The sequence below is a fragment of the Drosophila albomicans genome, chromosome X (assembly GCF_009650485.2).
Source record: "Drosophila albomicans strain 15112-1751.03 chromosome X, ASM965048v2, whole genome shotgun sequence".
Classification (NCBI taxonomy): domain Eukaryota; kingdom Metazoa; phylum Arthropoda; class Insecta; order Diptera; family Drosophilidae; genus Drosophila; species Drosophila albomicans.
Genome location: NC_047627.2, coordinates 25544372 through 25558916, shown reverse-complemented (window position 1 = coordinate 25558916; position 14545 = coordinate 25544372). Strand labels below are relative to the sequence as shown.

The 14545-nt window shown below is 42.4% G+C and overlaps 2 protein-coding genes and 1 non-coding gene across 5 annotated transcripts in view; 1 reads left to right on the top strand and 2 right to left on the bottom strand.

Annotated features, from left to right (window-relative positions):
* Nucleotides 1-100: 100 nt before the first annotated feature.
* LOC117569083 (uncharacterized) lies at nt 101-1237 on the top strand. Its single transcript, XM_034250102.2, has 2 exons — nt 101-246; nt 303-1237. Exons 1-2 carry the CDS (start codon nt 215-217, stop codon nt 994-996), a joined length of 726 nt encoding a protein of 241 aa, XP_034105993.1. The 5' UTR covers nt 101-214; the 3' UTR covers nt 997-1237.
* Nucleotides 1238-3397: 2160 nt separating this feature from the next.
* LOC117568465 (tyrosine-protein phosphatase 10D) overlaps nt 3398-14545 on the bottom strand; it is a 64518-nt gene continuing 53370 nt past the window's right edge. Inside the window, exons 4-14 of one of the 3 annotated variants that reach the window (XM_052008591.1) lie at nt 13567-13848; nt 13328-13375; nt 11705-12377; nt 10660-11084; nt 10163-10594; nt 7894-9291; nt 7765-7782; nt 6963-7645; nt 5838-6096; nt 5649-5777; nt 3398-3792 (exon numbers count right to left, since the gene is read on the bottom strand). In XM_052008591.1, coding sequence (XP_051864551.1) covers nt 3761-3792; nt 5649-5777; nt 5838-6096; nt 6963-7645; nt 7765-7782; nt 7894-9291; nt 10163-10594; nt 10660-11084; nt 11705-12377; nt 13328-13375; nt 13567-13848 — 4379 coding nt within the window. In that variant the 3' untranslated portion in view covers nt 3398-3760. Of the gene's footprint in view, nt 3793-4929; nt 5387-5648; nt 5778-5837; nt 6097-6962; nt 7646-7764; nt 7783-7893; nt 9292-10162; nt 10595-10659; nt 11085-11704; nt 12378-13327; nt 13376-13566; nt 13849-14545 lie in introns of those variants that run through there. The other 2 variants (XM_052008590.1, XM_052008592.1) reach the window with 2 other exon arrangements.
* Nucleotides 13906-13976, bottom strand: Trnag-gcc (transfer RNA glycine (anticodon GCC)). Its single transcript has one exon. It is a non-coding gene; the product is annotated as a tRNA-Gly (tRNA).

Genomic DNA, 14545 nt, shown 5'->3' with positions numbered 1-14545 from the left:
AGTTGGTCACACTGCAGTCATTTGCATTTTTATAAATTTGGTATTTTTATGCATTGAAATTGGGATTTTTTTGTTAGCAGAAGTGTAACCAAACCAGTAATGTATTTGTGGTATATTTTTTGATCGAATATGATGTGGTTACACTGGACAGTATAAATCATTGCATTTCTGTAAGTTGTTTGTTGTTTTGTTTTGTGATACATTTGCAATTGCAATGAGTATTAACTGGATTAAGATCACCGAGCGGTAAGCGTAAAGTTAAATTGACTTGAATGCACTTATTCCACCATATTGTTGTTTAGGGCACGCGAGGGCATCAAAATCATCAATGCACTGCCCTACGAAACGTTCACAACGGTGTTGCTCTATGTGCATCGTCAAATGAGCCCCTCGAGCAGCGCTGCCGCAAGCAGTGGTGTAGGTGGCGCCAGTGGAGCTGGTTTGCCAGCGCCCAGCATTACAGTGGGCACCAGTGTGACGACTACAACAACGGAGCGAGCTGGCAGCAGCACAAGCAGTGAACCAGAATATACGCTGGAGGAGCTGGAACGTTTGGTGGGCGTTCCGCGTGCCGACTTTCTGCTGCTGATCAAAACATTCTCGTACATTTTGCGTCGCATCTCCACGTTCATCATCAAGCCAAGTCATTTGCAGCGTGAGCTGCGCGAGAAACTCCAGCTGCAGGACGAGGCGAAAATCGATGCCATATTGCGTCTGTGGGTCCGTCAAACGACGCCCATGATGAACAACTTGGCCAGCGAACGCTACGAGTCGAATGTGATTGAGGACATGGCATGGAAATTGAATGTTGAGATTGCCTCGCATTGCCAGCAACGAGAGAAGACGGCGCTGGCAGTGTTGCAATTAAAGACGGGCGCCGGTGAGGATATTAATTTTGAGATGACGCAGCCGGAGCTCCTGCAGCTGTTCAATCAATTCGAACATATTCAGTCTGAGTTGGATGCAACGCTGGCAAATATGAAGGCGTCAAATTAGATTGCATTAGCTTTAGTTTACTCATTTCTGTTGTGCCTAATTTGTAAGATAATGTATGTATGTATATTTAATTGTTATAAACAAAAAAGACGTAATTTAAATTGTAAATCGAAAACCTCGCTTTGAATCAGCCGCCAAACCATTGAGATGTCATCGAAAAAAGTGAAAGCTTGCAGTATATTTTAATCGATATTAATCAAAACTCAATCTATATTGCGCGCAAAATAAAGCTAAATTAAAAACGATTTATGTAGAGTATCCAAAACGGGCGAGAGTTTGTCAGATCAAAATCATCGCTTTTAATTCAAACATTAGAATGCCATCGATAACTGCTGGCTTGCAGTATATTCCAATCGATAAACAAAATATACTCTCCACTGCATTGCTAGTGATGCGTTAAAGGGCGCCAAATAAAAAACAGTGAAAGTGATTCCGTTAGAATACATTTGGTGAGTTTTGCGTTTTTAATATGCATTTTTCATTTTCATATCATAATTCTACTGATAAACATTACAAATAATTATTACAATGATATAGACGTGTGTGTATTTATATATATATACGTATTTATATATGTATTTATTGCATATGCATATGTATTCCATTCATATATAGTCTATGCTTCTATGTATGTATATCAAGTCAAGCATATGTATGTGTATGCGTTCTCTACTACAGACTTGTTAGTTATGTGTTTGCATATGTGTTTTGCATATATGGTATGTATGACACTTTGTGTTTGTGTGTATGTGTGTGTGTTGGGGGGAAGGGGCAGTTTTGTTTTCGTTGTAAGTATTGCATTTTGTTGATGTGTAGTATTAACCTAGTCTAAAAGCATTCTATTGCACTGGCAAATTAATTTGACTACATTTTCTCTATTGCTACATTCTCATGTTTATTGTTTTACACACTTCCCTATTCCATGATTATGCTTGTCTGTGTGTGTGTGTATTGCTTTGGCACCTGCTGAGCACTAAAATGTAAATCAGCCATGTTGTATGCAAGTTCCGTTACTTATACATACAAACATACATACATATACAAGGCAAAAGAAATGTAAAATTTTTGTATTTGTTCTGTTTGCTGTTTGTAAATGATTATCGCCTTACAAAATGCGTTGGTCATTTGTTCTCTTCATGTTTGTTGTTGTTCTTGTTGTTGTTGTTGTTGTGCTGCTGTTGTCGGTGTACAGTTCGTTAAGCTAACAGCGTCTTGTGCTTTCAACAGTTATTGTGCGCTGTTAGCCATGTATTGTTTTTTCTCTCATCGTTATCGTTATCGTTAGATTATCGAAATCGATAAAAATTCAAATGAACGAAAAAGAAACACAAAAATAAAACGATGATTTTTAAATAAAATTCTATATATATTAATTATGTAGAAACAACATTAAAGTAGCACATACATACACAAAATTACACACATATACAAAGATACTGTTTACATATACAGTAAGTAGATTTAATCGGTAAAAAGTAAAAAAAAAAAAAAAACGGGGGGAATATGGTCTAAAAATTAATTCTTTTCTCTTTTGTTGTTATCGTTTAAAAACTATGTAACTGAATTATTGCATTTGATTACATACATTTATATGTACATATGTATATAATTTATATATATATTTTCAAGCATTTCGGTTTAGTAGTTATTTGACGCCCCAATATCGGGCATATATACCCTAAATCTTCATATGGTATATATAGTATATATATATTTAGTATATATGTATATAAAAAAAACCATTAGCGCTTTTCTTCAACTTCGTCGTTTTCAACTAACATTTAGTGTACAAAAATTGGAAGATACATACGATATATATATATTGATATCTATATATATATATATATATATATATATATGGTATATAGTGTATATATTGTATATATATATATGTATAATTATATAACATTACAAAAAATTGTGGCTAGCAATAAAAATATGTTTAGGTTGACAATCAGTTATATAATATCGGTAGTATCAGTATTTTAGCAGCGATTACAAATTACAAATACAAATACGGATAGTACAAATTACAAATACAAATACAGGATTGGATCTTTTTAGTAGATATTCTAATTTTATACCCTTTAGCGCACCTTGACAGAGAGCGAGCGATGCTTGACTTTATTATACCGTGAAACTTATTGATTTGCAGATATCTTTAAAATCGGAATTGGAATATGTACTATATGTTTGCTTTATCGGACATATTTTTGCTTGAAAATCTTTTTTATATCTGATTATAACAAATTTAAGCTTGGCTAGGGAGGGAATTATTTAAAGTGAGGTTATGAAATGTTTATTTTTAAATAAATAAAATCATTTTATAAAAGTTTTTCTTATGTAAGATAATCAGTGTAAGATTTAGAAGTTGTAAGCACTCTCTGTAAGGGCATTAAAACTTCGGCTAGCCGCAGTTGAGTTCGTCTTTATTTTTCTGTTTTTTTTTTTTCGAAATATTTTAGATTTTTCTTTTTCTGAGATGTATGTATAAAAGTTGAATTATTGCGCATCCGATCCAATGTTTTTTTTTTTTTTTGTTTGAGTGGGTTTCGTATAGTACGTTGTACGATATACGATATATATGGTGTACGATATATGTATATATATGTATATATATGATGTATCAAGTATAATATCAAGCGTTGCTTTTCGAATTACTTAAGTAAATTAAATTTTATGTAGTGTTTTTCCTTTTGTTTTCTGATGCTGCGGAGGGTAGGCAAACTTGGGGGGGCAGGGTTTGAGGAAGAAACATCGTCATTTACATGCCCGATTCCGCGATGCCCTCGTCATCTGTAAAAATGGAAAAAAAACAAATTAGATATTGGATCATTTTGAGGAGAACAAAACAAAAAACATGCTACGAAAAAAAGTATATAAAAAAGTTTATAGTAAATTAAAAAAAAAAGCGGCAACAAGTTGCATGCGGCATACAAAAGCAAAAGACAGAGAGATACACAGATAGAGAGAGAGACAGAGAGTGAGAGAGAGAGGGAGAGAGAGATAACATACAAAAATAAAGAAAGAGAGAGAGAGAGAGAGGGAGAGCAAGTATGAGAAGACTACAAACCCATGAAGGGATTGGCATAGATGATGCCACCACCTCCACCACCGCCACCGCCACCTCCTCCTGCGTTGCCAGTTTCACCCACAGTAACAGCATTATGCTGAGCATTAGATGGCACATTAGTTGCCGCATTAGCCGACTGATGTTTGCTCGATAGCTTGGTGTAATTATCCCCATCACCGATGAGCGTGGCAATGTCATCGTCATCGCCATTTCGCGTCGTATTGCAACTGCTGCCTAAGAGTTGATCGTAGCAACTGACATCGGTGCTAATCACATCCACCTCGATGTCATCGTCGTCCTTCTCCAAACTGTTCCGATTGCTGCCACCCAACGAACTGTGCAGAGCATGGGAATCCTCATAGCTGCCGCCTCCGCTGTCATCGTTGGCATTATTCGACTTGGCATCGATGTGCGTCTCGAACTCGTCGTGCAAATAAAGATCTTCCTCTTCGATTTCCTCTTCCTCTTCTTCTTCTATTTCCTCCTCGAGCTCCTCCTCGAGCTGCAGTTCGACGCCCTCTTCACCCGCCTCAACACCGAGCTCCACTTCGCTGAGCAGCGAGCGACGACGACGAAAGACATCATCTTCCATCGGAGGTGCAACTGTGTTCGTTGCCACAGCTGGGGGCAATATCATGACATCCTCCTCGGCGAAACTGAGACGCACATTCGCCCGACTCGCTCGTTGGCTACCGGCACCGGAATTTCCACCGGAATTCGCAGCGGAGGAATTCGCTGCAGCTGCTGTTGTGATGAGCTCATGGCTCAGACTGTTTTTGATGTCACATGAGCTGGCGCTAAATGTGATCAGTTGGGATTTGCGACGATGCTGCAATGTTGTGTAGCCCCCATTGGGGGCAATGACTTGATTGGGCTCCTTCTTCACATCGATATCGATGCTGCTGCCCTCCTTGCAGATCATTGAGCTGGGCTTGTTGTCAACCAGAACAATAACCACCGAATTGTTGTTATCACTCTGATTGACAACCGAATGTCATCTGTCCTGTGACGTCTGATCCTGTCCGCCACCTCCTGTCGATCCCGCCGAGGTGTTGTTATTGCCCACCACACCGAAGGAGCTCATCGAATTCGAGGCCAACTGCAGTCCCAAGCCATTCGTTGCGCCAAAGCTTGTCATGTGAGCACTAAAGCTGCTCGTCAGCGGCTGTTGATCGTCGTGGAGTATGGCGGCGTTCTCATCGTCGATCGCTTCGGCTTCGTCCGGTTGCAGCAGCAGCTGCTGATGTAGATGATGTTGATGATGTTCCTCAATGGTCGCCACAATGGCGCCTTGTTGCTGCATTTGACCATCGCCGCCTACTCATTTTCGTTTTTTTTTTTTTTTGATGATGCGTGTGCAATGTATTTTGTGTTAGCAGAAATTTGTTTGTTAGAAGAGAGAGAGAGAGAGAGAGAGAACCCGTCACCAAATTGTGGATTTTTCTTTTCATTGTTTTGAGGAATTTCAGGTTAGGATTAGTCGCTTTACCAAAAACCAAAGCAGGCCCAGCACCAGGCAACGTAATTTTTTTGTGTAGGGAATAGGGAACAAGGGACGGAATGAAATTTGGGTACATACCTTCGAAGCCCTCGTTGTCTTCCATGACACGGGCGGGTCCCACGATGTTCTCCTTGCCCTCGAGCACCGCCAGCAGGCACTGATGTATGCAGATATACTGCTGCTCGGTTTGCACCATCCAAACGCGCTCTGCAATGCAAGGAAGGGAAAATTAATGTTCTGTATTTAGACCCCCAATTTTGAACCGACCTTTGCGCATGGCATAAACGATGCCAAAGATGTCCACGTAGTCGGACGTATTGATCTGCTGCAGTATGCGATCGAGGGTGATGAAGGTGCCCGATCTGCCAACGCCAGCGCTGCAGTGCACCAGTATCGGACGCTGCTCGGCACCGATGCGATCCCGGAACGCGCGCACAAATCTCACCAGCGTCTGCGGCGGATTTGGCACTCCAAAGTCCGGCCAGGTGATGAAGTGGAAGTGTCGCAGGATGCGCTGTTCACTGCCCTGTGGGCGAGAAGAGAAGATGGCGAGAAAAGAATATGAATATTAATTGATAAATAAGAGCTGAAGAGTTGATGAAACCTGGGTAGATCAATTGGGAAATACAAGGAAAACCTCTTTAATAAAGATTCTAAGAAAGCTTCTAAGGGAGGTAGAGTACCTCTTCAATAAAGACTGGACAGATCAATTGGAAAATACGAGAAAGACTTCTAAGAATCAAGAGTTGAAGAGTTGATAAAACCTGGGTAGATCAATTGGGAAATAATTCTTAGGGATACAGAATTACTCTTTAATAAAGATACGACGAAAACTTTTAAGGGAGATAGTATTCCTCTTGAATAGAGACTGAATAGATCAATTGGGAAATACGAGGAAAACTTCTAAGGGAGATAGAATTCCTCTTCAACAAAGACGAATGGAAAAATATTAAGTGGACAAAGAATACAATGGATAGGAGAGCTCATGAAATCAAAAAGAATTTAATTGAAACATAAATCTCGAAGATTGGGATACAACAAAGATACCGACAGGATAGAGAAAAAGATCAATCATTAGGAAAACTTCTTAGACAAAGATGAGCAAAACCCATGTTTTGTGCTTTTTTTTTAAATAAAACGAGAAATCGAAAAACAAGACTTTGACAAGGAATATATGGGCTTAACAACTTAACGGAGTGACTAGGATTCAATGCTTTGAGTCAAGGACAAGGAATGTATTGAATTAACAACTTAACGGAGTTAATAGGTTTCAATAGAAGATAGGAATAGGAATTGGAATAGCCTGCATGAGGTAGTCAAAAATGAGGCGCGCATGGCAGGTAAGGAAAGGAGAGCGAGCAGGATGGACTTAGGAGTAGAAGAAAAACTTACCCGACACAACATGAACTCGGTCATCACCCAGTCGGCGTAATGACTGTCGTTGAGTATCTGCACCTTGATGTCGCCATAGAAGACGGGCACCGTATCGTTGGGCCAATACTGATCGCACTTCTCGCGTCCCTTCTCGAAGCAGCGCGTCAGCATGACAATGGCACGCGAGTTGCTCTCCCAGCACATGCGCCAGAAGTCGTCGCGTGTGGAGTGCAAAGGTCCCTGGGTGACAATGAATTCGCGTGGCGAATTATGGCCGGGCACATAGTTGGCATTGATGTAGTCAGAGCCCTCGTCATCATCAACCGGTTGCAGTTTAAAGCGCGAATGATCGTAGGGTAGAATGTTGGTGAAACGATTCTTCGGACGATTGCAGGGTAGATCAGCGAATGTGCAAGGTTGATCCCGACCCACATGCTTCAGTTCCTCGAACTCCTCGCTGAAGCGAAAGTCCGAATCGGCGGACATTAGGCGATAATGTTCGGCAAAGTTCTTGATCAAAATGGGGCGATTCTGTTCGATGACACTGTCGGGCAGCGACAAATTGTCGTTGGCACGCGAATCCTTGGTCGTCTTGCGGCAATTGTTTCGCCGACGCTTGTAGAACATCAGTGTGACCAGCAGCACCAAGATGATGGTCAACGGCACCGTGATAGCCACAATTAGCGACGTGTTGTCTTGATCTAGTTCGATCGGGGGGAATAAAAGCAAAAGCGAAGGAGAGTTGATTATTTAAATGCAAGGAATAGCAGCAGCAGGTTTTTGTTTTTGTTGATGATGAAAACGCAATAAGGTGTCTTACCCGGTGAGCTCAGCAGTTCTATTATGAACATGCAAAAAGGCAAGACATACGATAAGGGGTTAAAGTGGATAAGGGTTGTTAAATGATTAGGTGCGGGGGCGGGCGTAAGGTTTGCCAATTTAAACATACCTGTCTGTATGGGGAAACTGTAAGCGGTGTCCGTGAACTTGTCGGGACCGGTGAAAGCGCGCACTTTCACCCGATATGTGGTGCCCGATTTGAGCGGACCATTGCAATAGCCGAGCTTGTGATTGTCACAGTTCTCGGTGCCAATGGTAAAGTCCTCGACTGAACGATTCTCGAATGGATAATACGGATCGATGGCCTGGTACGGCAACCAAACGCTATACGATTGCACATCCAGCCAGCTGGGCATCTCCAATCCGGACGCGTTCTTAGCATCATCCTCGGCCACAATGATCGTGTACATGCGCACCTGACCATTCTGATCGGAGAAATAGTTCTTGCGGAAGCGGATCTGTATGGTTGACGAGCTGCGATACACCTCAGTCGGAACCACCTGAGTGGCTGGTCGAGGTGGCGCCAATATCGGCATCGTTTGCTTGTACTCACGCTCCGGTCCATAGCCAATGGCAGTCTTCGCTTGTATCTTGAACACATACGTCTCGCCCGGCTTGAGGTTCTTGATCACACCGAACGACTCCTCGGAATCAAAGTCCTGGGCGCCCGCATCGCTGGCGTTATTCACATTGCTGTAGGCTATGGAGAATTGCCTTATGACACCGTTCGCTTCGCTCGATGGCAACGACCACTCAAAGTTAATCTCACTCGGTTGCACGTCCATGGGATGGAAGCGTTCCACGCGTCCCGGCACCGCCTCGTTGGTCGTAAAGCTCGCCGAGAGCGGTGCACTGCTGCGCAGTACCGATGACTCTGTACCGGAGCGCACCACAACGGTGAAGGTGTAATTGCGATGGGGTCGCAGCTCGTTGATTGTGATCTCGTTGCGAGTGGTCATGTTCTGGGCCAGGAGGTTATCGGCCGTCAGATAGGCAATGTCAAAGTCATTGTACTCGCCCTTGGGCAGATCCCAACGCAACGAGATTTCCGTATCCGTAATATTTGTCGCATGCAGTTGTGTAATCGGTTCGGGATAGAGACGATCCTGTCGTTGAATGGGCAAACTGGCGACGCCACCGCTCACCGTCCACACGGTGATGTTGTACAGACGTCCCGGGACCAAACCGGTGAATGTCACCTTGCGATCGGTGTCATTGGCCAGCTTCTCCTTGTCCTTGATCTCGGCATCGCCCAGCGAGAAGCGATAGATGTCGAACTTCGATGACGACTGGGGCGTCGGTGTATAGCTCAGTGTGATTGTATCCCGTTCGTCTTCCTTCTCGCCATTGGCCACTACCACATCGGATTGTATAAGCGGCATGGTGCGGGGATAAAGGCTTGTAATGCCCGACAGTATGCCGTAGGATGTCGTCTGAATGTCGAACTTGTACTGCAGTCCGGGCATCAGGTCGCCAATGAGAACGCGCACCGTCGACAGATCGTCCGCTGCAAGAAAACGGGTAACAAAAAGTCGTTTATAAGTTAAGGGTTTATTTGAGGAGACAAATTGGGGGAAATGATGTTCCTGTGTTTAAGAATTTCGGATTTCAAACGCTTTGCTATTGACTTGAGGGGTTATATTTGATTGTGGAACTTGGTTTATATTTGTGTGGCTTTCTTAATGAGTCCGTATCTTTCAATAGCTTTCACAATTTGTTAATGGTCTGTTTGTTATGCATTCCTAAGCCCTATACCATTTCAGGTATTTTTCTTCCAGTTCCTTCTTTCTTCGAAAGCTTAGAATCCATCCTTTTGTGATTCTTCTCACACATTTCTAATTAGATTAGACCTGCTCGTCAAAAGCCAACAGTCTGCTTCTACTTTCGACTACTTCTTTGTTTTTTGCCTTAGGGATACTTTCGAAATGTTTCTGATTTCATCCAAAACTATGAGTCGATCCTTTTGTTGTTCTTCTCACACATTTCTACTTAAATTAGACCAGCTTGACAGTAGCATTCAACAGTCTTCTTTCTATCATGATTTCTCATTCTCGGATTTTAATATGTAGTTGTTTGTTTTTGTCTTAGGGAAACTTCCGAAACGGTCCGATTTCTCCTGAAGCTTAGAATCGATACTTTCACTGTTCGTCTCGCATAGTTTAGACTTAGTCTTAGTTTAGATGTACTTGACGGGAGTATTCAACAGCTTTCTGTTTTTCCTGCTTTATCATTCTATAATTGTTTCTTTTTTTGTCTTAGGTATATCTCCAAAATGTTCCTGCTTTCTCCTGATGTTTAGAATCGATTCTGTCGTTGCTCTACACACACATTTCTACTTATTTTAGATCTAGTCCAGAGGACTCCTCTGACGTACTTACCCGACTTGTTTTCCGAAACGTTTTTGGTCTGTGCACGACTGGGATTGTCGCTGGGCCACCACTTGAGGATGTAGGACTCGACGCGACCCTCGGGTTTGGGCCACTCCAGCGTAATGTTGCGCGAGTCAACCAGCTGAATAATGTTCGAGACGGGATTTGGCGGCACTGTGGTGTTGACCTCCTGGGGATTGGGACTTTCGACGCCAAAGCTGACGGTGTTCACTTGAATGGTGTATTTCTCGCCCTTGGTCATGTCAGTGATGTCGGCTTCGGTGGAGCGTACGCTAGGCAAACGCACCCACTGCTGTTCACTGTCGGTGCGATAGCGTATGGAATATTCGGTGAATTCGCCACTTTCCGGTGGTGACCAATGCACAAGCACCGAATTGCTGCGCACAGTTTCAATTGTCATGTTGCGTGGCGGATTGGGAACTAAACAAAGGGGAATTTGAAAAATTGAGTTGCGGAAATAAATGTTGCATATATTGTGTACTCACAGACTGCTTGGAAGTAAGCGTGTGGTTCGCTTCGCAGCTCGTGACTAACGGCAAAGACCTTGAGCTCGTAACCAGCGCCTGGTTGCAGATTCTTGATGACCAAACGCGACTCCTTGGTGATGAGGGTGCGCACCTCGCTTGTTCCGTTGCGGGAATACAAAACTTCGTATTGTTCCTGCTTGGAGTTGACATCGCTCTTCCAGCTTATGTTGAGGCCCTGACGTATGCTCTTCAGATCCTCAATGATCGGCGATGAGGGACGCGTGACCACAAAAATGCTCGTCTCGTTCGATTCCATTGTCTTGGAGACAGCCTGTACGGAAAGCGAGTAATTTCTGCCTGGCAGCAGACTCTCGAGAGTGAAACGAGTCCGACCTGTGGTCAGAGTGCTGGTGTCGCCATTAAACGTCTCCAGCTCGTGGTAGCTAAGCGTAAAGAAAGTTTAATTTAGGTTAAATCTGATAGAGGAAACCTCAGGATCTAGGAAGAGAGTTGAATTGAAGTCACTTCTAAAAGCGACAATGACAGGAATTTTACAGAGAGCTTAATTTTGATTAATTCCGACAGAGGCAACTTCAGGAATTGAATAGGGAATTTAATTTAGATGAATTCCGAAAAATAACTAGATAGGGAAGTTAATTTTGATTAGTTCCGGAAGAGGTAACCTCAGGAATTCGACAGGGAGTTTGACTTCGGTTAGTCCCAGAAGAGGCAACTTCAGGAATTGAATAGGGAATTTAATTTAGATGAATTCCGAAAAATAACTAGATAGGAAAGTTCATTTTGATAAGTTCCGGAAGCGGTAACCGCTGAAATTCTGCCGGGAATTCAATTTGTCCTTTTCTGGAAGAGGCAACCTCAGAAATTCGACAGGGAATTAAATGTATATGAATTCCGAAAGAGGAGCTAGACAGGGAACTTCATTTTGATCAGTTCCGGAAGAGGCAACTTCAGGAATTCGTCAGGAAGTTTCATTTTGATCAGTACTCAAAAAGGGAACCCCAGGAATTTGGCAGGGAGCTTAACTCTGTCAATCCGTACTTACACAATGCGATACTCATCCTGCGTGCTTGCCGCATCTGCCTCCCAGGTGATGATCATTGTGTTGGTCTTGTCATCGTTGAAGCTACGCAAATTGCGCACCGGCAGCGGTCGCAATGTCACATCGCCCGTGGCGGGCCACGAAGTTACTTTGCCGGAGACTGTCTTTACAATCACATTGAACGTCTTGCCCGGCTCGGCAATGTCACGGAAATCAAAGTAGGCAATCGGTTCATTGCTACGGGCCACTGTCGACTGTCGTCGCGTTGTGGCCACCGACACTTGATACTTGTCAAACTCGGAGATGCCTTTGGGCGCCTCCCACAGCACCCGAAACGAATTGGATGTGATGAAATCTTTATCGAATGTCACATTTAACGGTCGCAACGGCACCGTGCGATATTGCGCCGTTGTTGGCAGTGAAATCTCATCCTCAGACATCGTTTGCACCGATATATTGTACGCCCGACCGGGCACAAGACCCTTGAAGGCCGCCTGCGCCGGACCGGGAGGTTCGCCCTCCTTCTCCACATACAGCACACTGTCGTTGGCATCGGGCGGCTCAATCGAGACCTTGTAGTGCGTGTAGATGCCCGCTGGATAAGGCGGTTGCCACAGCACCAGCAGCGTTGTCTCGTTCCTGAACCACACAATGAATTTGCCAGGTGTGTTGGGTTCTAAGAGGGAGAGAGAGAGAGTGAGAGTAAGTACAGGATTAAAATAAAGGGAATGTTCCTTTAGCGGGTTGCGTATACGACCCATTGTACCATGCATATGCTAACATACAACTATGTTGCGTTGACTGATGTGCAAGCAAACAAAAGTATTTTTTGTGCAGTTGCACAGTGGTTACAAAATTCAACAATGAATTCAAATTTGTTAGGTTAGGTTTATTACGAAGATATAAGTAGTTAAATAAAGCTATTAGTTGTGATTAGTTCAAATAAATAGCTACATTTGACAATAGACGGATTAGTTACGTAGTTTGACCCACTCAATGTGGAAACACATTAAGTTTGTAAAAGTTTGTTTGTTAAATGAGTTCTTCTACAACTTTTACCTAACCCTACTTTTAGTTTTATACCTTTCATTTATTATGGTTAATGTCAGCCGCAGCCAACTTAATAGGCTTATGAAACATTATTGCCAAATGGTCATATTGCATAGAGTTGTCGCGTCAGCATAAAAATCCATGCAATTCATGGTTTAAATGTTCAACTGTGCAGCTGGGATATAAGGATATTTGTGTGTGTAATCGCACTTTGTTGTGGTGGCAAATGCAAATAGCGTGCACAATGTGGGTTGAGGTTAAGGCCGATGGAGCCAGGGAAGAGGAAGAGTGAGAGGGAGCGACTGTGGTTGGAGAAAGTGCCAAAATGGTTGCTGTGCAATTTCTTTCTTTTTTAGCTTTACTTTTTTTTTGGCTGGTGAAATGAATTTGGCGCATTGCCAGCGGTCAGTTTTGGTTGGCTTGGCTTGGGGTCAGGGTTGCACACCAGTCAGGGGTGGCAGTTATAGTATAGTAATTTAAATAGAAAAACCAAAAACAAAATACAAACAACGACGAGCAAATTGTGCGGCATGCAATTTTTGTAGACGAGCCGAAAATTTCATGGGATTACATTACCTCTCAAAATTTTAATATCCAGCAATTCTTTATGCCGCGTCCTTCGACCTTTTTATTTTAAATTTTTATTTATTTTTTTTTTTTTTTTAGTTACAATTACAAGAGATGCACACAAGAGAGTTAAGAGTGTGTAAAGAACAGAGAATAATATGGTTGTTGTTGTTGTTATAGTTATTAATATTTTCCGACACCAGAAAACAGAGAATGGAAGAATATAATTCAATATACTATCTACTCACTTGTGGTAAAGTTTCGACTCGTATAGGCGACAGACTCTTTGCCATCGTAGATGGTATAGGCCTGCACTTGATAGGTAGCGCCCGGTGTCAGCTCCTTGACACTGTGCTGGAATGTATTATCGTTGACTTGGAAGGTGCGATTGTAGCTGCTCGATGCCTCCGAGAGGCCAAGCACCTTGATTTTGAAGGCCGTATAGCTGCCCTGTGTGGGCGGTGACCACAATACGATTGCATTTTTGCCGCTGCGCACCTGCACCGACAGATTCGATGGCGGATCGGGTGCTGAAAAGTTAAAAAAAATCGTAAATTAATAAAAAATAATCCAAAAAAAGTTGATTTTGCATCGGCCGGGAATCGAACCCGGGCCGCCCGCGTGGCAGGCGAGCATTCTACCACTGAACCACCGATGCTTCGTGATTTCGCCAACACACGAAAGCTTCACTAATTTTACCCCTATTGACATCTATTTTTTGACCGCATAGATAGTAACTATATTTATTTATCTGTCTAAGATCTTTTTCAAATTTTGTGAAATGAAAAGGTGAAGCATTGTGAAGTTCATTTGTTTAGCAAAGTTGTTGAGAAAAAATTTCTGCATTGACATTGAAAGGTATTTAAAAGAAATTCAATGAAGTCGTTCTGCAATTGAAAATTCTAAAATTCTCTCTTTATTCTTTACAAGTTTTTCTTGAAGCTACCTAGACAATTTTAAATCTATATATCGACGTTTCTCCGTCTTTTTGTGTGTCCGCCCTGTTGAACCCTTCAATCTCAAAGACTAGAAGAGTTCTTGGCATCAAAAGTGGTTTTTACTTTCAGGACTTTTATAAATTTAACCAAGACATTTTAAATGTAAGTATTAGATAATTTTGAATCCATATATAGAGTTATTTACGTGAGTATTAGACAATTTCAAATCCATGTAAAGACTTATTTCCGTCTTTCTGTTTGTCCGCCCTTTTGAACTCTTCAATCTATA

Excerpts from the sequence above, each read along its gene's own strand:
- LOC117569083 (XM_034250102.2), top strand. The coding sequence starts at position 215 with ATGAGTATTAACTGGATTAAGATCACCGAGCG. Across the intron at positions 247-302 it reads TGGATTAAGATCACCGAGCG|GGCACGCGAGGGCATCAAAA; the intron begins GTAAGCGTAAAG and ends ATTGTTGTTTAG.